Genomic DNA, 21,038 nt, shown 5'->3' on the forward strand with positions numbered 1-21,038 from the left:
GGAGGTTAAGGATAATCTAGGCATGGCCCAATATCTAAATAAATACTTTGCCTCAGTCTTTAATGAGGCTAATGAGGAGCTTAGGGATAATGAAAGGATGACAAATGGGAATGAGGCTATGGAGCTAGATATTACCATATCAGAGGTAGAAGCCAAACTCGAACAGCTCAATGGGACAAAGTCAGAGGGCCCAGATAATTTTCATCCAAGAATATTAAAGGAATTGGCACATGAAATTGCAAGCCCATTAGCAAGAATTTTTAATGAATCAGTAAACTCAGGGGTTGTACCGTACGACTGGAGAATTGCTAACATAGTTCCTATTTTTAAGAAAGGGAAAAAATGTGATCCGAGTAACTATACGCCTGTTAGTTAGACATCCGTAGTATGTAAGGTCTTGGAAAAAATTAGACGAAGGAGAACGTAGTTAAGGATATTGATGTCAATGGTAACTGGGACAAAATACAACATGGTTTTGCAAAAGGTAGATCGAGCCAAACCAACCTGATCTCCTTCTTTGAGAAGGTAACAGATTTTTTAGACAAAGGAAACGCAGTGGATCTAATTTACCTCGATTTCAGTAAGGTAATTGATACGGTTCCACATGGGGAATTATTAGTTAAATTGGAAAAGATGGGGATCAATATGAAAATTGAAAGGTGGATAAGGAACTGGTTAAAGAGGAGACTACAATGGGTCGTACTGAAAGGTGAACTGTCAGGCTGGAAGGAGGTTACTAGTGGAGTTCCTCAGGGATCGGTTTTGGGACCAATCTTATTTAATCTTTTTATTACTGACCTTGGCACAAAAAGTGGGAATGTGCTAATAAAGTTTGCGGATGACACAAAGCTGGGAGGTATTGCTAACACAGAGAAGGACCAGGATATCATACAGGAAGATCTGGATGACCTTGTAAACTGGAGTAATAGTAATAGGATGAAATTTAATAGTGAAAAGTGCAAGGTCATGCATTTAGGGATTCAGAACAAGAATTTTGGTTATAAATCAGGAACACATCAGTTGGAAGTAACACAGGAGGACTAGGACCTTGGCGGCTCATAGTCATCCTGTGATCAACCAATGCTCCAATGTGATATGGCCATTAAAAAAGCTAATGCGGTTTTAGGATGCTTAAGGAGAGGTATTTCCAGTAAAGATAAGGAGGTGTTAGTACCATTATACAAGGCACTGGTGAGACCTCATCTGGAATATTGTGTGCAGTTCTGGTCTCCCATGTTTAGGGAGGATGAATTCAAACTGGAACAGGTTCGGAGACAGGCTACTAGGATGATCTGACGAATGGAAAACCTGTCTTATGAAAGGAGACTCAAAGAGCTTGGCTTGTTTAGCCTAACCAAAAGAAGGTCGAGGGGGGGGATATGATTGCTCTTTATAAATATATCAGAGGGATAAATATCAGGGAGGGAGAGGAGTTACTTAAGCTTAGTACCAATGTGGAGACAAGAACAAATGGATATAAACTGGACACTAGGAAGTTTAGACTTGAAATTAGATGAAGGTTTCTAACCATTAGAGGAGTGAAGTTCTGGAACAGCCTTCCAAGGGGAGTAGTGGGGGTAAAAGACATAGCTGGCTTAAAGACTAGGCTTGATAAATTTATGGAGGGGATAGCCTAATTTTGGCAATTATGATGGGATAGCCTAATTTTGGCAATTAATAGATCTTTGATTATTAGCAGGTAAATATGCCCAGTGGTCTGTGATGGGATGTTAGATGAGGTGGAAGCTGAGTTACTACAAAGAATTCTGGGTGTCTGGCTGGTGAGTCCTGCCCACATGCTCAGGGTTTAGCTGACTGCCATATTTGGGGTCGGGAAGGAATTTTCTTTACGGAAGATTGGCAGAGGCCCTGGAGGTTTTTCACCTTCCTCTGCAGCGTGGGGCACGGGTCACTTGCTGGACGATTCTTTGCACTTTGAGGTCTTTAAACCACAATTTGAGGACTTCAATAACTCAGACATAGGTTAGGGGTTTGTTACAGGAGTGGGTAGGTGAGATTCTGTGGCCTGCATTGTGCAGGTCAGACTAGATGACCATAATGGTCCCTTTAGACCTTAAATCTATGAGTCTATCAGAATTACACAAGTGCAGAATTTGGCCTTTGGGGAACAGACTAGTTTCAGAAGAACTAACTTGCCCTGCTCCTGTGCTTCATCTGTTCTACGGACAGATAGCTTTAGGTTCCAGGTCTGTCAATCCCAATCCTATCACAACCTTGGCTTCAACACTTCAAGAAAGTCAGAAGGGCACGGTATTAAGTAGGTGGTTTTTTGGTTTAGAACGTATTTTAAAATAGCCATTTAAAAATGCCCAAATTTGTTAAGTTACCATGTCTACAGTTAAGTGTCTGACTCTCAAAAGGGTAGACAGGATCTTCAGGGATGTTTTTGAAGCATCAAGAGAAAAGAAATGGGGCTAAAACAGAAAAATATCCAGAGATACTGCTGGAGAACTAGAAGACAGATGTCTGTGGGGCGAGCGTCAGTACTCCCAGGTTGTATACATAGCGCATAGCACACATGCAGCATGAACAACCAATCTCCTGCATTCTCATTTGGTTCCCTGGAGTACAATAAACCAATTAGTCAGGGAACTTGGCTTCCCTAGTTAGTGAACTGACTGCCAGTTCAAACCTACTGGGACTCTTGTGTCATAGGAGAACATGGACAGCCTGAGATGCCTTGAGTTGACAACCAAGACTTATCTGATCTACCAGTTTTAGCAAACCTGCTTCCACCCCTTGTTTACAGCCTGGATCTGTATAAATTAACTCTGTTTAGCCACAAAAAGTTAAATATTCTGGTTTACCAAGAACATTGGTTCCATTGAGACATACTGTAGTTGGTGAGGTTCGCACTAGCATAACCTCTCCAAATCAAACTCAGCTTAAGTGTGTGCTCACAGCATGCGACTTCCCATGGCCCCTCAATGCACAATTCAATCATCACTTATGGCATTCGGAGCTGTAGCAATTTTTGGATACCAGCGGGGGTGGAGCGTTCGGGACTGATGTGCACAGCCCACTCTTAGCTCAGTGAGGAGTTGACTGGTATGGTGTGGTATAGCACGGTATGTAAAGCACAGATGATGGAGATGAAATAGGGGAAGCAAACAGGCAGGCCTTTGATCTATTGGGAGGATCACTTTGCCAATTTTTTTACAGATATTTTCAGTCTTTAAAGAGAACCCCAGGAAGTGTAAAAGGCAGGAGATTGGTAATGGCCTACGAAGCCTTTTGTCTCTAGGAACTTGGCCTAGGGCAGGAAGGTCAGAATTTTTAAACTACAAACTAAGTGGCCAGATTCTGTTCAGTCTCTCTTGATAGTTGCTTGATATGTGACTCGGTTGTATGGCTATTCGGTGGTCAATAAAACAATTAAAAAAAATCAAACAATCAGGATTAGCTTCATAAAGTTTCACTCTGGACAAAGCTGTGGGTGAATTCCTTTTAATTCACAATTAACAAAGATAAAACAAGTAAAAACCTGCAGACTTTTTTTTATTAAATTCTCCCATTTCATCTGTACAGAAAAAAAGCACATTATGTTCAGAATCTCAGTAACATCTCAAAATTACACAGCATGAACATGTAAAAAACAAGAAACTGCCAGGATTTTATACACAGAAAGGAAAACAATTTACAAAGAGTCTTGTTAATGTTACGTTAAAAAAAGGACTAAGTTCAAACAGTTTTTACTGTACAGTCTATGATTTCTTGCTTAGTCTGTTTTGTACATTGTACTTGGGGAGGCTCACAATATTACCCCTGCATACTACTTAGAGACCCTTCCCTGTGCATGTGTTAACATGTCTCCCCTTATGCAAACATCCAATCTCTCCAGTGCTCTTTGCACTCTGGCATTTCGGTGATTTACCCTAGAACACAGATCTTTTGCTTTCAATCAATTACAAAATCAAAATAAAGAGTTTGTTTTGGGGAAACGGTCGTGGCACAGGCTGTTTCTATCCAGTAAAGGAGGCAGGATGCTGCTCCCTCACCCTTACAGACAGGTTCTGCAGGTAACATTCGGCAACACATATAGTGCAAGAGATCTTGGCTGTACTAGTTAGTCCTCTCCTCTCCCATTCAACTGAGCCTTTGCTGTGAATTAGAGCATACACTGTGACTGGGGCCCAACACAGTGTCTCATTATTAGGCTGAAAACCTAGGCTGGCCCATCTCCTTACCCTCAGAAGCTGGAAAGCAACAGTACATATTTGGGTGCTGCTCCTCTCCATGACACTATCGTAAAAGACCTCATTGGTTTAGTCAAATCACAAACAGTTTATAAAATTATATAGAAATATTTTAACGGGGGAAAAGCTAGTTGACCGGTTCTGATCTGGTCTCACACTGAACTCAGAATTAACTTTGAAAACCAAAAGCTGGCAAAAGAACTCAAACAACTACATTCTTTCTGAACTAAATAGTTCTGCATTAACAGAAATCATACTCCAACTTAAGCACATTCAGCTGAATGTGATAAACCAGAGCTTACCACCTCTGGCACTGAGTTTGTATGTCATATTTTCCTTCCAGTTTCTCCCCCTGCACCCACTGCAAAGAAAAGCAACTTCTTTGCTAGCAGTTAACTGCATGTTAGAAACTGCTGTCCTGCTCAGCCCTCCCCAGCATACAGTGCATCTTCACAGAGCATGCTCACAAGAGTCTCACTCAGGGCCAAGATCATGATGTTGGCATGGTTCACACGTGCCAGACTCTGGAAGGAATCCTCACATGTGGAACTTGCAGAGAATTATTCTAACTTCAGTAGGGTCTTTCAGCCCTTCTGCAGCAGCAGAGGGAGAGGGACACAAGTTTCATGCAAAGCATGAGAAGGAATGCTGCTCCTGGCCTCACCCTTAATTGCAGCCACCTGCATATGAAAAGTGATTTTCTGGGGGGCAAGAAAACTCAGGGACAAAGCTAACCAAAAGGCAACAAGAAAGAAAAATCAAAAGATTTGGATTTGACCCATTAGTAAACAATAAATAAGGCTATTTTGTTACAAGAACACGCAAACCACCACCACCTGGTTAGCTAAAGTGAAGTACTGAGATGCACGGGCCTGGGATACACAATCCTTCCCATGTTATCCAAACACATGATCTTGCCGAGTGAGAGTAAGCTTGGAATGTACCATTAGGCATCTGAGCAGAAGAGGAAGGCAGGGTGTAGAGGAGCACCATTCCTTACTAAGAGTTATTTCCTCCCTTGGATACTCCAGTCAAGCCATTCCCAGGAGCATCAGCTCTACAATATCTAGAACAAGCCCCCAAGAAGGAATGCTTAGCCATGGGAAAGACAGACATTTACAGTATACTCCATGGAATGGATAGCAGCCTCCCCAAACTGAGGGGTGACGGTTAAGTCAATAGTGGAGGGGAATGATGAACATTAGGGCTAAGAGTAGGGAAGTGGCAAGGAGGCCTCAGATCTAGAAGCTACTTTCCACCAAGTCCCCTCTGAAATAGTTGATTCCCAAGTATTTCTAATGTTCTCATTAAATCAAAATAAAAAGTTTCCCTAAATTCAAGAAGGCAACAGTGCATTTTACAACTGTGTATTTCCCTTTCCGCTTTAGGGAATGACCACCCACTATGGGCATTTACTGACACAGTCAGCAAATGTTTGCATTAGAGATCCAAGGGGCAGGTGCTCAGCAATCAGGATACATTTGGAATAAGACTGGTTATTTTGTTGTGTTTTTTCTAGAGGCCTTCTCTAGATACACAGGCCCTTACAGGCTATGATGGCTAGGATGGCATTTCTAACACACTGTATTGGAATATTTCTAGTCTCCCTAGAAAGATGCTCCTATGCCAGAGTCATTATGTTTGGCATGGCAATATGTTAGGGGGGCCCCCTCTGTAAACTGGTGAATTGGGTGTAAATCTTAACGATCGTGAAATGGCTAAAACTGTGGCAGCCAGTGACAAAGTTCTCTTTGCCCAGTCCTAACCATGTCAGTTCCCTGCAAGAAGGTCTCTCTTGACTTTATTTGATCCCCTTTTGTAGTTCCAACAGGACCCTTGGGCCTATGCACTATTGCACTTCTGACCATGCCATTACAGAAGGGAACCGCCCAGAAACATATGTCACATCACACCTTCCGGCTTCATTAAACTGCTTTCCCTACTTCCCCCACCGACAGCAGCTCCATTGTCCACTGACATCTGAAACTAAGTCCCCGGATGAGATTTTGAAGGCAAACACCAGGTAGATTGCAGATGCTCAATGCAATACCCAGAAAGTGCAGTTGCTGCTTGGGGTTTGCTTAGTGAAGGCTTCACACCAATGCACAATCTAGTTAGCAAGAGACGCACCTGGGTACGAGGAAGGTCTCAGCAACACACAGTTGCAGGGCCGATAACTGCAGCTGGTTAAAGTAACAAGACAATACTGCATTCAAATTGAGCACACACGCATACAGAGACTGGCTAGGAGAGACCCTGCATTCCACAGAACAACGTTCACTCTGTTCTTACCATCTATACTACACAGCTGACTAGTCTTTCGCCTTTAACATTCCTCTCACGTCTACTGCAACGGAAAACACAGGAAATCAAGTCTTCCCATGTCCTAACCTACTTGGATACAGAACTTCAGCTGGAAAGTCAAACAGCACTTCCCTTCTTCCCTCACCAAGATTCACAGCCAGAACCACGGCTGACAAAGCATCTACAGTATTTCACTACAATTACATTTGGCATTCACCAGAAGATGCTAGTCAATGTATTTCACACCTCCTCAGTCGGGTTCTTCAAGTTAAACAGGTAGCAAATGCTCCCTCACAAATACAAAGTTTCTGGATGGCAATTCAATTTTGCCTTAGCAAAACATAAGCAGCACTAGGATTGCCAAAGAAGCAAGACTGTGCACTGGGGAGAATGTACAATCTTGTTTCCCCTCCTCCTGCACTTTGAATCCACCCCATCTGTCTGACCTGCTGCCCCGACAGTTACAAAGTGTTGCAATGATGCTGAGCGAGAGGTAAAACCATGCGCTTTTGCAACTGCCACATGCATACTTGTGTCACCCTTTTACACTTCAAGCAAGTGACGGGATCTGCCGTCGTCTTCCTGGCTCTCAGCTTTATTCAATCCTGCAGAATCAGGGAAACCACACAAGTAGCATTGGGCAAGGAAGGTGGGGGAAGGAATTTAGGCTCCGTTTCTGTTCCATGGATGACTTACATGTCACCTATTTGGAACCCTACAGCATATCAGATCTCTTCTATGGAACCTGCTCCACCGCCCAGGTTCTCCCATCATCGCCTGACCAGTATGTACAGTCCCTTGCCTCTCATGGTTGGACTCCAGCCACCAACCACTGTCTTTCACGTGAGCTTTTCTAGTCTGTCATCACCATACTACTAAGACTGGGTCTCAAAATAGTTTATTTTTATCTTCAAAGTGGCATGGTGAAGAGAGATGTTACCAAAAACCTAACTTTGTACCCCTCTCTAGCATTTTGCAAAAGCAATCACAGTATTTTTAGAGATCAGTATGTTTACATAGCATGATTAGAATCAGCTGGTTCACATTCAGAAATGCCCCCACCTTGTATCAGATCGATACATAACACTGGAAATTTCAGAAATTACTTAGCGGTGCAATAACAGGGAGCAGGAAAAGAAAGTTATAGATCAAGCATTAGCCTAGGTGGACAGCATTAGGCACATGATTTATATTCCAGCACGCACAGGAGAACACATCTAACAGGTTAATAAAATATATTTATCTATATCTTACTGTACATGCCGACTCTCGTGCAACACTGCCACATTTGAACCACACACTCAACCTGTGTATCCCAGGTCCCAACCAGAGAGTGGCCTAGAGGAAATGGTAAAGAAAATGGTAAGAAGTCACCACAGCTGAAGGTGTTTCTACAAATCACCTCCCTTGAGCTGGGAAAAGGGGGCTGCGAACCAAGTTCTGGAAATGTGACTAGAGCCTACGTGTGCCCATCAGTTGGTGACAACAAAGCTATTCCCCATGAAGATCAGCATGTCTGTCCTTCACCTCACACTATCAGCACTTTTCTCCTGCTTGACATTTAGGGCCAGCACCTCTGACCTACATCCCCAGATGCCAAATTCCATCTATATCAACCAGTGTTTAGGAGGTTTGAAAATTTTACTCTATTTTTAATGCTGTAACTCAAACAATTAAAACCCAGAGAAGCCAATGATGAGTCACTGCACTAACCCCAAAATGATCCTTCTACTGAAGCAGACATTGCTATCTCAATCCTACTCAACATCACTGGGCAACATGGAGCATTGCTGATGTATCATCATGATCATCTTTGGCTAGCTAATTCGGGGGGGGGGGGAGGGTGTTTCTTAGCTTGGCAACTGAGGGATGAAAGAAAAGAGTGATAAAATTCAACTGCATTGCCTTTGACGAACAAAGGTTAACAGGTGAGTTAATCAGGGTATGTACAATGCAGCTGTCAATGCATTACACTTCTACCTCTAACCTCCACACCCTTTCTCACGCCTAATAAAGTCTATACTATACAGCTCAAATGGCGTATCAGACCACTGGAGTTTTTGATCCTGGCCAGTATTTTATTTTATCCTGTGAGTGGCAGAGGAAAATGGGAATTTGAGAACATCAACTTTTCAAAAAAAAAAAACCCCACAGTAACAAAACCAGGACGTTCGGAGGATGACTGAGCTGACTGACATCCTTAGCAGTCTGAAACTATGCCCTGAAGATGCTTGGAATAGGATGAGCAAGATGTCTGAAACAAGGTCAACTGTGGTGAGTGATGCTATTTACCCTCTAATTTCCTACCTCAGTTTTACCCAGCCACAGAGCATGAATACATCCCAGGAAGAAACGCTGCCTAACTCATATGAGTGGTACTTATATATTTTTCTTCCTTTAAAAATTTACTTTAAAATTTACTGCTTGAGCTGCAGGTCATGTCAGTCCGATTTGCTGATGGCAGGTCCAACGATACAATAAAGAGACTTGTCTACAGGCAGGTAACAGGAGTCTGCTAACAAAGGGGTAACGAAAGCTGCTGGCTGAGCTGCCAATGTTGCACACCGACTCTTTCATAGGACGGTGAAGATGCCACAGATGAGATCCAAGATGGGAAAACTGAGCCGACACCCGCTGCTGTTCTAATTCTTTTTTTTTTATTCTCCTCTCCCAAAAGGGGGTGGGTGGGCAGACTATACAGAGGAGGGCTGTACAAACAGGGCACTGGGCAGGCATTTCTTCAGCAGGCAATCCAGGCTCTACCTGTCCTTGAGCTCTCGTGTCACCCGCTTGGTGATGCGTCCACACAGGAGGCCAATCAGGAAGAGTACACAGATGCTGACTGTGATAACAGACAAGATGTAGTTCTTGGACGGAGAAGTCATCACTTGCATAGCAAGATCAGAAAAGCCTTCTGCTGGGGCAACCTAGGGGGCGAGGCAGGAAACATAATTAACAGGACTTCAGTTTCTACATCAGTCTTTACAGAGAAACTAACAACATGCAGAAAGATGCTATTTTACGAGCTAGATAAGGACACTTGTAAATTCCCCATTTGCCTCCTGTGAGCAGTCAGCATGCCCTCTTTTGATAACTGAACTTTCCCTGGGACACAATTACATAACTCACATGAACTGGGATACATCAATAGGCCAGTAGGAGATGGATTCCATCAACTGGGACACAAAGCTCTAAAGCTCCTAACTGCCCCAACGACATCCCAGCTCCTCCTGTAGCTCTCTCCAGCATCCTGCCTTTCTGTTCACATCAGTTCATATCACCTCTCCCACCCTCATAGCTCTTCCTCTGTTGGTACCCTTTGCCCTGTCTGTGAACTAGTCCCGAGGGGTACTGAAAGCAGTTTGATTTCAGTGTTATTAGGCAAGTAACCCAGATGCTGAGAAAAGAGTTATATAAATAAATTAAGGGTCCGTGTGATGGGGTGGACTAGGCCCAGAGGACTCCTGCTGGAGGCCTGAGGGTCCTGCCACTCTCGTCCCAGATAATAAGCAATGAAGAAGTCCTCCAAGCAGGCTAGAGTGGCTGCAAGGGAAGCAGCCAATCAGGGCCCAGAAGGGCCCTATAAAAAGGAGCTAGAGAGCCAGATCAGAGACAGTGCAGTTCCTTACTAGAGCTGAAGGAGCATGAATGGTGTGGCTGGCTGAGGGAACTGCAGCACAACAGCCAAGTGCTAGTAGGGACCAGGGGAGCATGGAAGAGCGACTGGGTCTGAGCTTAGAAGAGCTCTGAGCTAAGGGTAGGACATCAGTGAACGCTGGGGCCCGGAGCAGTGGGCTGGCCCAGATTTCCCTCCCCCCCCCCCTGCTCTTCCAGGTGCCACTGGGGAAGGGCCTACAACTGAACATCCGTGAACCCCCAGAAGGGGACTGAACTGTCAGGAGACCCAGCTGAAGACTGGGGCCAAAACAGACTAAGAGGGCAAAACCACTGCCTCCAGGGTGGAAGGCCCCAGGGTACAGTCTGATGGCAGGTTTAAAGACTGCAGACACACCCAACCAGACGGGGTGCTCACAAGAGGTAGGTTCTGAGGCCATTACAGTCCTCCTTTCCATTTTCACAGAATATCAGGGTTGGAAGGGACCTCAGGAGGTATCTAGTCCAACCCCCTGAATTACAGTCAAAACTTTGTTCTTTACTTGGCTTGGTGTGCATGGGACTGACTGCAGCCTGACACACACAACAGATGCTGCAACATCTGGGCACAGCAAGATCAGAATGGAACAAAGCAGCACAGCCTGAACTCTATATTACCACCTTATTTATTAACTGAACCCTGTTTTGTATTTATTAAACCATCTGAGCTGTGATTTGAAAGCAGAACAACTGTCCTTTCCCACTGTTCCATTTGACAGAGGCATAAACACAGTTGATTTCATTCACTGAGTCACTTCACAGGACTGAGGCATGTCTGTTCTTTAGCCTTCCCATGGTTGGAAGCACAATCCCCACCTTACTCTCCTGCCAATTCCTTCACAAGACACCAATGGTCTGAATCACAAGAACCATGTGTCAGTCTCTGAACATGGGTTCCCAAACTCGGGGCTGGGTGGTCCGCCATCGCAACTGCATTCTCTACCCCAGCTCTTAGTAAATCTAACTCCATGTGACTCATGTAATCTCAGTAAAAAATATATGAGTGTCACATTTGGAGCTGTGTATGCTGGAGAGAGTATAAGAAAAACTATTTTAAAAAATGTCAAGTTTAATTTTCGTGTACAATGGTGTGTTTCACTGCAATGTACATACGGTCTGCCATTTACAACCGTGAAAAACAGCACGCAGTATTTCAATCTGACATGGACTGATTTATTTTTTGAAAACGAGAAGGGTGCACTGATGGAGAAAATAATGAAAGCCCCAGACCATCTACAGCTACATAAAATGAACCAGCCAAAAAAATAAATTAAGTGGTAGGAAAATAAGATGACACACACAAAGTTTGGATTCTCCTTTACGGAATCGGAGGAGTACCCATTGCTTCAGCATGTTATAATATACCTTATTCTATATATTTTTATTTACAATATTTTATTCTTTTCTAATTAGTAGAGAGGAAGAGTGGGTCTTTACTTACATAGCACAGAGATTCAGAATTTACACTAAAAAACTGAAAAAACACAATATAGTGTTCAAAGTTGGACAATTATTTGTTTTAAAAACCAACATGTGTAAGAATTGTGAACATTGTGGCGTTGCTTATTGTTCAGTTTTATACATTGTACATTTATACATTGTGTTTTCCCTGTTTGAACACATTTTGCTCTCAATATTTTTAATTGTAGTTTTACTAAAACTGCTTGGTATCAAAGATCTTGAGGCATTTCTTTGAGTGCATATTGCTATGAATTTCTATCATTACAATTACTTACATTAAAATGAAAAGAAAACATGTATATTTTTTATTTCCAGGGTTATAGTTTATATGTATGTAATAATTAAAATTAATATTTTTCTCAAAAAATATTAATAGTGGGTCAACAGTGCCTATTGCAGCGGCACATGTGGGCCTCGGGGAACAAAGTTTGGGGGGCACCCCCTGTCCTAACAGACAACTCACCATTGCTCAGTTTAGTGAAGTGACTAATGCCAAAAGCCAGGTGGGATTTAGAGCCCACCCTGCATCCTCACCTTCGCAGCATAGCTCCACATTTCAATCCGATCATTAAGGCGTTTCTTACATTCAGGCTGTAACCTCACACGCTTGTCTTCCAAAGCTTCCATTAGGCAAGACATCTCTGCAAAATGGAGAACATGGTATCACAACACACACAAACTGGCCCCAGGGACAGGTCACAATACAGAGAACTTGGGAAGTACATTCCAATTCCTCAGAACATTGGTTGTCTGTTTACAACGTTGTACAGCCAAGCCATCCATCAAACTTCCTATAAATCAGTGTTGGGAAATTTAACCTAAGACTGGTTTCGAAGGAAAACTCTGTTTAACCCTTAGAGCTAGCAACCCAGCTAAGGTCTCACCTCAAATATTTAAGTGGCAAGGAATGCTGACTCATGGAGGGGGATTAAAGGGTTAACTTTATGTATCTGAGGCTTAAGCTCAGCTGAACTGACAGGATATTTTATGATTCACAAAACGACTCACTAAAAATATTTTAAGAATGCTAAATATTGTGTATCTTCTCCAAGAACTTAGAGGAAGTTCAACACAAGTCAAGGATCTGCCTGGGGTCTGTGCAGACTGTGGCCTTGTCTACACTACAGGGGAAAGTTGATCTCAGCTACACAATCTGAGTTACAGGAATAGCGTAACTCAAGTCGACATAGCTTATATCTACTTACTGCGGGGTACATACTACACCATGTCAATGGGGAACGCTCTCTCGTCGACTCTCCTTACTCTTCTCAGTCCGGTGGAGTACAGGAGTCGACGGGAGAGTGATCTGCGGTCGATCTAGCGGGTCTTCACTAGATCCACTAAATCGACCACCGATGCATCGATCCCCCGGATAAGTGTAGACAAAACTCATGTCAGGTGTGCCATCTGCACTAGACAGAGTAACATATATTTAGAAAAGTGGTTTACTTCAAGCACTATCAGGTCCATCCTTTGTGGAGTAGAAATGTGAAGGAATGCTAAAGATACCTGCAATGCTTTCGGTACTGAAGAGGGTATGCAGCAGTACATTTTTAACCTATTTCTGATTCTGTAGCAGAAATTAACATTATTTCAAGAAAAATAGTATGTTAATTTTAAACTGCTTTAGAAAGAACAAAACTAGCTTAACTTTTACAAGACCATGCAAGGAAAGATTTCCAAGCTAAGAAGCCAAGCACAGAGAGGAAGGACACCCATATACCATACAAGTGGCAGTATTCCTCGTTCACCAGCCATGACAACTGGAAGCAACGTCTATTGTTTAAGAGGACCTCAAATCATCCAAGAAAGATCCCAGTTTTAGGTCATTCCAGGAGCTGGGACATCTCACACAGTATGACAGGCCAACACTTACGACGTCCTCTTCCGGGTGGGATGGCTGCACAGTGGTGTTTGATGTCTAGGGCACAGGCTGTGTGAAGCACTGGATCAACAAATATGTCTGCTTTGCTCTCCTTCAGCATGTTGAGCACCTCCTGTGGAGGGAAGATTATTACACATTACAGGTACACATTAAAGGAGGGAGAAGAAAGCAACATAGAATATCAGGGTTGGAAGGGACCTCAAGAGGTCATCTAGTCCAACCCCCTGCTCAAAGCAGGACCAATCCCCAGATTTTTGCCCCAGATCCCTAAATGGCCCCCTCAAGGATTGAAGTCACAACCCTGGGTTTAGCAGGCCAATGCTCAAACCACTGAGCTATCCCTCCCCCCTTAAGTGAACTGAAGCTGTTCCAGAATGAATCAGCATCATTCAATTAATTAAATAGATACACACTAATCTATAACACAAAGGCAAATAATTTGGCATGACTAACAGGTCTGGACTAAAGTGAGGTGATAGATCTTTGGGGGTAGTTGACAAAGCTCCTTGCCGGATCCAGTGTCAATCTGTGCTCAAGAGGCCTAGGGTTAAAGTAAGAGTGGGAGGCAGCTATGCACTGAGGTACAGTGGAAGTGGGTGAGTGGGGAATCCAGGACTGGACTAGTAAGGCATAGTGCTTATCGGGATTACGGTTCCCTGGCACGGAGGGATATGTCAGAGCGAGGACAGAAATGGCAGAAGATGCTGCAGGTCAGCATGAGGTGCATTGGCTCAGCCATGGACAGAAGTCCACATAGCACTGGCTTCACACTGGTCCTGGTCTGTGCCACGTAACGAACCATGTTCATTCGTCTGAAACTTAGGGAGTAATTGTGCTTTAAGGCCTGTTTGGTTTGGGAGACACACCATTTCCTTTTTTTACCTTTTTACACATCTCAGGTTTAATTTTGAGCAGGTTAACTTTCAGGCACTCCTCCACCTGCCCAGTCTGTTCCTGCGCTGCTGCTTCCTCTGCACACAACCTGGAGATCTGTTTGAGGGGGAAAAAAACCTATTTCAATATGAATGAAATAATGTAGGACCCAGGTTGTTTTTCAAAGCATTTGCATGCTGCCATGTTAGGGCAGTATTACATGCAATGGCTAGGGAACAAGCCTTGAGCTGTGTTACCATCCATCCCTCATTTGGAGTCCCGAATTCCTGAAGTAAAAAAAGGCTGTACACAGACAAATACAGCCACTATTTCAAACTATTTGTTTAGCAATTAACAGATTTACAAATCCTTGCCATGGAAATATCAGAAATAAAACAACAATCTTGACAACAGAGAGTTTTTGTTTAAAGAGTCTTACAGGAATATAGTCATCAGATCTCTCTATTTAACAAGTATCAGAGGGGTAACCGTGTTAGTCCAGATCTGTAAAAGCAGCAAAGAGTCCTGTGGCACGTTAGGCCTGGTCTACATTACGCGTTTAAACCGATTTTAGCAGCGTTAAACCGATTTAATGGCGCACCCGTCCACACTACGAGGCCCTTTATATCGATATAAAGGGCTCTTCAAATCGGTTTCTGTACTCCTCCCCAATGAGAAGAATAGCGCTAAAATCGGTATTACCATATCGGATTAGGGTTAGTGTGGCTGCAAATCGACAGTATTGGCCTCCGGGCGGTATCCCACAGTGCACCACTGTGACTGCTCTGGACAGCAATCTGAACTCGGATGCAGTGGTCAGGTAAACAGGAAAAGCCCCACAAACTTTTGAATTTCATATCCTGTTTGCCCAGCGTGGAGCTCTGATCAGCACAGGTAGCGATGCAGTTACAAATCCAAAAAGAGCTCCAGCATGGACCGTACAGGAGATACTGGATCTGATCACTGTATGGGGAGACAAATCTGTTCTATCAGAGCTCTGTTACAGAAGATGAAATGCCAAAGCGTTTGAAAAAAATCTCCAGGCTACACAGTGCTGCGTGACAAGCGTAACGGAAAGCCAAAGAATCAAATGGACGCTCATGGAGGGAGGGAGGGAGGGAGGGGGTACTGAGGACTCCGGCTATCCCACAGTCCACAGCAGTCTCCGAAAAGTATTTGCATTCATGGCTGAGCTCCCAATGCCTGTAGGTTCAAACACATTGTCCGGGGTGGTTCAGGGTATAGCTCGTCAATTTACTCCCTCCCTACCCACGTGAAAGAAAAGGGAAAGAAATCGTTTCTTGACTTTTTTCAGTGTCACCCTATGTCAACTGAATGCTGGTGGTAGATGCGATGCTGCGGCAGTGAAGAGCAATATCCGCTCCTCTCCCCTCCCCGGTGGGAGATGGTGCAGTAGGACTGGTAGCCGTCCTCATCATTAGCCCGTGAGTGCCCCTGGCTGGCCTCAGGTGAGGCTGGCCGGGGGCGCCTGGGTAAAAATAGGAATGACTCCTGGTCATTCCCAGTAGATGGTACAGAACGGCTGGTAACCGTCCTCATCATACCAACTGGGTGCTGAGCTCCATGAGCCCCCTCCCTTTCCTGTGTAAAGAAAAGATTCTGTACTGCCTGGACTGTCATAGCAGCGGGAGGCTGCCTCTCCCTCATTTTATCTCACTAACAAGTCAGCGTTCCTTATTCCTGCATTCTTTATAACTTCATGACACAAATGGGGGGGGGACACTGCCACGGTAGCCCAGGAAAGTTGGGGGAGAAAGGAAGCAACAGGTGGGGTTGTTGCAGGGGCACCCCCCGTGAATGGCATGCAGCTCATCATTTCAGCGGGATCTGACACGGAGCGGCTATGCTCTCTGATACACTGGTTCTCTAGTACACTTGCCCCATAGTCTAGGCAGGACTGACTCTATTTTTAGAAACCATAAAGGAGGGATTGACTCAGGGAGTCATTCCCATTTTTGCCTTTGCGTCCCTGGCCGACCTCAGCCAGGGGCACCCATGATAGCAGCAGACAGTACAGAATGACAGATAACCGTCATCTCATTGCCAATTTACAATGGCAGCAGACGGTACAGAACGACTGATAACCGTCTCTGCTATCATGCAAAAGCAAATGAATGCCGCTGTGTAGCACTGGAGTATCGCCTCTGTCAGCGGCATCCAGTACACATACGGTGACTGTAAAAAAAAAAAGCTGAACGGGCTCCATGGTTGCCGTGCTTTGGTGTCTGCCAGGGCAATCCAGGGAAAAAGGGTGCAAAATGATTGTCTGCCGTTGCTTTCCCGGAGGAAGGAATGAGTGACGACATTTACCCAGAACCACCTGCGACAATGATTTTTTCCCCCTTCAGCCACTGGGCTCTCAACTCAGAATTCTAAGGGGCAGGGGAGACTGCAGGAACTATGGGATAGCTACGGAATAGCTATCCACAGTGCAACGCTCTGGAAATCGACGCTAGCCTCGGACCATGGACGCACACCACCGAATTAATGTGCTTAGTGTGGCCACGTGCACTCGACTTTATATAATCTGTTTTACAAAACCAGTTTATGTAAAATCAGAATAATCCTGTAGTGTAGACGTACTCTTATAGACTAATAGATGTATTGGAGCATGAGCTTTCATGGGTGAATATCCACTTCGTCAGATGCATCCGATGAAGTGGGTATTCACCCACGAAAGCTCATGCTCCAATACGTCTGTTAGTCTATAAGGTGCCACAGAACTCTCTGCTATTGAACAAGTGTCACTCTATTACAAAGTGAGCAGTAGTATAACACTCATACACACTTTTTCTAGGGATTTAATGGAATTGAGTGACTCTCAGATTACACATATTTAACAGACCAGGTGTGTCATATGTTAATATTCTAAATATTGGATAGGTGTGCTGGTTTGTTTGGCAGGTAAAAGGGCTCTGAGTACTGAATAAAAAGTAACCAAATATCTAAGTATTTGTCCTCTGTCTACTTAGCTGGGTATGTAATTGGTGTGTTCATTTTTCCATAACCACCACCTCCTCATTTTATTTTGGAACCGTTTCTCTATAGTTGGGCTATTTTTCTTTCTATCAGTAGCCCAGCAGCTACAAGCTGACGAGAGAATAATTCTTCATTTCCTCTTGTGTGACTGTTTCAGCTGTGAAGCCCCAGGAGGATTACCAAAGGATAATTTGGTAATAAATATCCAACCATTTGTGATATTTGGTTATGAATTGTACTCCAATAATCTCTGACTGGACATGTCTACTATATATGGATAACATTTCCTCTATCACTATAATATTTCCAACATCTATCCCCATAGAAATCTCTCTATTTCTTAACCTGACAGGTGTGAAGTACCATTGAAACAGTATCTCAGAAATTTTCTTTATCATGCTACACGCTAATGCTGCTGATCCTTTTCCAGATCGAAGTTCATTCCTCAAGGTAATTTGTCTACCCAGATCATTTTCTCAGCATGTCATATATAGCCCTTTTTTTGGTCTGCAAAAATTTATAATTTAGTGATTTTTTTTGTTTCCTAATTGATCAGACATCATCACTTCTATTAAAGTTAGTTTTCTGTAGAAAAAGCTTTTCTAGAAAGTTGAGTTACAATGCCTAACTTCAAAGTACTTGTGTCATCGGAGAGTGGACTAGTTTAGTAGGAAGCTTGCTAAACAACCAGTGGGGTCCCTGGACGATCAAGATAAAAAAGAAGCACTTAAAGATGATAAAGTCATTGTGGAGAAACTATATGGATTCTTTGCTTCAGTCTTCATGGCTGAGGATGTTAGGGAGATTCCCAAACCTGAACCATCCTTTGTAGGTGACATATCTGAGGAACTGTCACAGACTGAAGTGTCATGAGAGGTGGTTTTGGAATTAATTGATAAACTTAACAGTAAGAAGTCACCAAGACCAGATGGCATTCACTCAAGAGTTCTGACAGAACTCAAATGTGAAATTGAAGAACTATGGTTTGTAACCTGTCCTTTAAATCAGCTTCTGTACCCAACGACTGGAAGTTAGCTAATGTAATGCCAATATTTAAAAAGGGCTCTAAAGGCGATCCTGGCAATTACAGACCAGTAAGTCTAACATCAGTACCGGGCAAATTAGTTGAAACAATAGTAAAAAATAAAATTGTCAGACATGTAGAAGAAAATAAATTGTTGGGCAAAAGTCAACATAGTTTCTGTAAAGGGAAATGACGTCTTACTAATCTATTAGAGTCCTTTGAAGGGGACAAACAAACATGTGGACAAGGGGGATCCAGTGGACATAGTATCATTAGATTTCCAGAAAGCCTCTGACAAGGTAAGGCTCTTACATAAATTAAACTGTCATGGGATAAGAGGGAAGGTCCTTTCATAAACTGAGAACTGGTTAAAAGACAGGGAACAAAGGGTAGGAATTAATGGTAAATTCTCAGAACGGAGAGGGGTAACTAGTGGTGTTCCCCAAGGGTCAGTCCTAGGACTAATCCTATTCAACTTATTCATAAATGATTTGGAGAAAGGGGTAAACAGTGAGGTGGCAAAGTTTGCAGACTATACTAAACTGCTCAAGATAGTTAAGACCAAAACAGACTGAAGAACTTCAAAAACATCTCACAAAACTAAGTGATTGGGCAACAAAATGATAAATTAAATTTAATGTGGATAAAGTAATGCACATTGGAAAAAATAACCCCAACTATACATACAATATGATGGGGGCTAATTTAGCGACAACTAATCAGGAAAGAGATCCTGGAGTCATCGTGGATAGTTCTGTGAAGACATCCATGCAGTGTGCAGTGGCAATTAAAAAAGCAAACAGGATGTTAGGAACCATTAAAAAAGGGATAGAAAATAAGACAGAGAATACCTTATTGCCCTGATATAAATCCATGGTACACCCACATCTAGAATACTGTGTACAGATGTGGTCTCCATCTCAAAAATGATATATTGACATTAGAAAAGGTTCAGAAAAGGGCAACTAAAATGATTAGGAGTTTGGATCAAGTCCCTTATGAGGAGAGATTAAAGAGGCTAGGACTTTTCAGCTTGGAAAAGAGGAGACTAAGGGGGGGATACGATAGAGGTCTGTAAAATCATGAGTGATGTGGAGAAAGTGAATAAGGAAAAGTTATTTACTTGTTCCCATAATATAAGAAAGGACAGTTACCAGTTCCGTAACTGGCATTCTTCGAGATGTGTTGCTTGTGTCTATTCCACAGTAGGTGTGCGTGCTCGCCACGTGCACCGGTGCTGAAGTTTTTCCCTTCACAGTATCCGTACTGGGGGAGCACCGCAGTGACCTCTGGAGTGGTGCCTGTATATCGCGCTATGAAGGGAGCCACGTGCTCCTCCCACCCTCGGTTCCTTCTTGCCGGACAAGTCCAACAGAGGGGAAGGAGGGCAGGGTGTGGAATAGACATGAGCAACACATCTAGAAGAACACTAGTTACAGAATAGGTAACTGTCCTTTCTTTGAGTGATTGCTCGTGTATTCCACAGTAGATGATTCCAAGCAATATCTATTGGAGGTGGGTAGGAGTTCACAGTGGCTTGGGATGAAGTTCCGCCCTGCCGAATCCAGCGTTGTCCCTAGACTGGGCGACGATCGCGTAAATGTGTGAAATGAGGCCCAAGCGGCTGCCCTACAAATGTCTTGGATAGGGACATGGGCTATATAGGCAGCTGATGAGACCTGAGCCCTCGTAGAGTGTGCCCTAATGATCGGTGTCAGGGGAACCCCTGCCAGATCGTAACACGTGTGTATGCTGGGTGGAGACGGGTTGCCCCTTCACCTGCTCAGCCGAGGCAACAAAAAGTTGCGAGGATTTCCGGAACGGCTTAGTCCGTTCCAGATAAAAGGCCAGTGCCCTACCCACATCGAGTGGAGGAATGGGGCTTAGGACAGAGCATGGGGAGAAAGATGCTCTGCTCCATATGGAAGGCAGAGACCACTTTCAGGAGGAACGCTGGGTGTGGGAGAAGCTGGACTTTATCCCCGTGGAAGACGGTATAGGAGTGTTCTGAGGTCAAGACCCTAAGTTCCGAGACCCGTTGGGCCAACGTGATCGCTACAAGGCAGGCCTCCTTCCACGAAAGGTGAGACCAGGACCATGTGGCCAGGGTTTCAAAGGGAAGCCCTGTGAGTCGGGACAAAACCAGGTTTAGGTCCCATTGTGGCTTGGCGGTGGTCTAGCATATGGAAACGAACAGTCGAGGCCCTTCAGGAAACAGGTGGTCAGAGTGGGAGAAGACTGAGAGCCCTTGCACCAGTGGGTGGAAGGCTGATATGGCCGCCAGGTGTACCCTGACCGAGGTGGGTGCCAGTCCTTGGGCCCTAAGAGACACAAAGTAGTCCAGAATGAACTGGAGAGGTGCAGAGGAGGGAGAAACTCCTCACTCATTCACCCACTTGGAGAACCTGGACCACTTCGCCACATACATCCAGCATGTGGACAGCTTCCTGCTTTCCAGGAGGACCTGCCTTATCTGCTCCGAACACCTGCCCTCCTCCTCATCTAGCCACGGAGCAACCACGCTGTCAGGTGGAGTGCAGCTAGATTGGGATGGAGGAGGCGGCCCCCATCCTGGGAGAGGCAGTCCGGGCAAAGCGGCAGTGTCCTCGGGGGGGCTACC

At 44.1% G+C, this 21,038-nt stretch overlaps 1 protein-coding gene across 1 annotated transcript in view; it reads right to left on the bottom strand.

Annotated features, from left to right (window-relative positions):
- Positions 1–3,452: 3,452 nt before the first annotated feature.
- GLG1 (golgi glycoprotein 1) overlaps positions 3,453–21,038 on the bottom strand; it is a 191,291-nt gene continuing 173,705 nt past the window's right edge. Inside the window, exons 23-27 of the mRNA XM_050922334.1 lie at positions 14,404–14,511; positions 13,513–13,633; positions 12,171–12,277; positions 9,285–9,448; positions 3,453–7,859 (exon numbers count right to left, since the gene is read on the bottom strand). Coding sequence (XP_050778291.1) covers positions 7,823–7,859; positions 9,285–9,448; positions 12,171–12,277; positions 13,513–13,633; positions 14,404–14,511 — 537 coding nt within the window. The 3' untranslated portion in view covers positions 3,453–7,822. The remainder of the gene's footprint in view (positions 7,860–9,284; positions 9,449–12,170; positions 12,278–13,512; positions 13,634–14,403; positions 14,512–21,038) is intronic.

The sequence above is a fragment of the Gopherus flavomarginatus genome, chromosome 14 (genome assembly GCF_025201925.1).
Source record: "Gopherus flavomarginatus isolate rGopFla2 chromosome 14, rGopFla2.mat.asm, whole genome shotgun sequence".
Taxonomy (NCBI): Eukaryota; Metazoa; Chordata; order Testudines; family Testudinidae; genus Gopherus; species Gopherus flavomarginatus.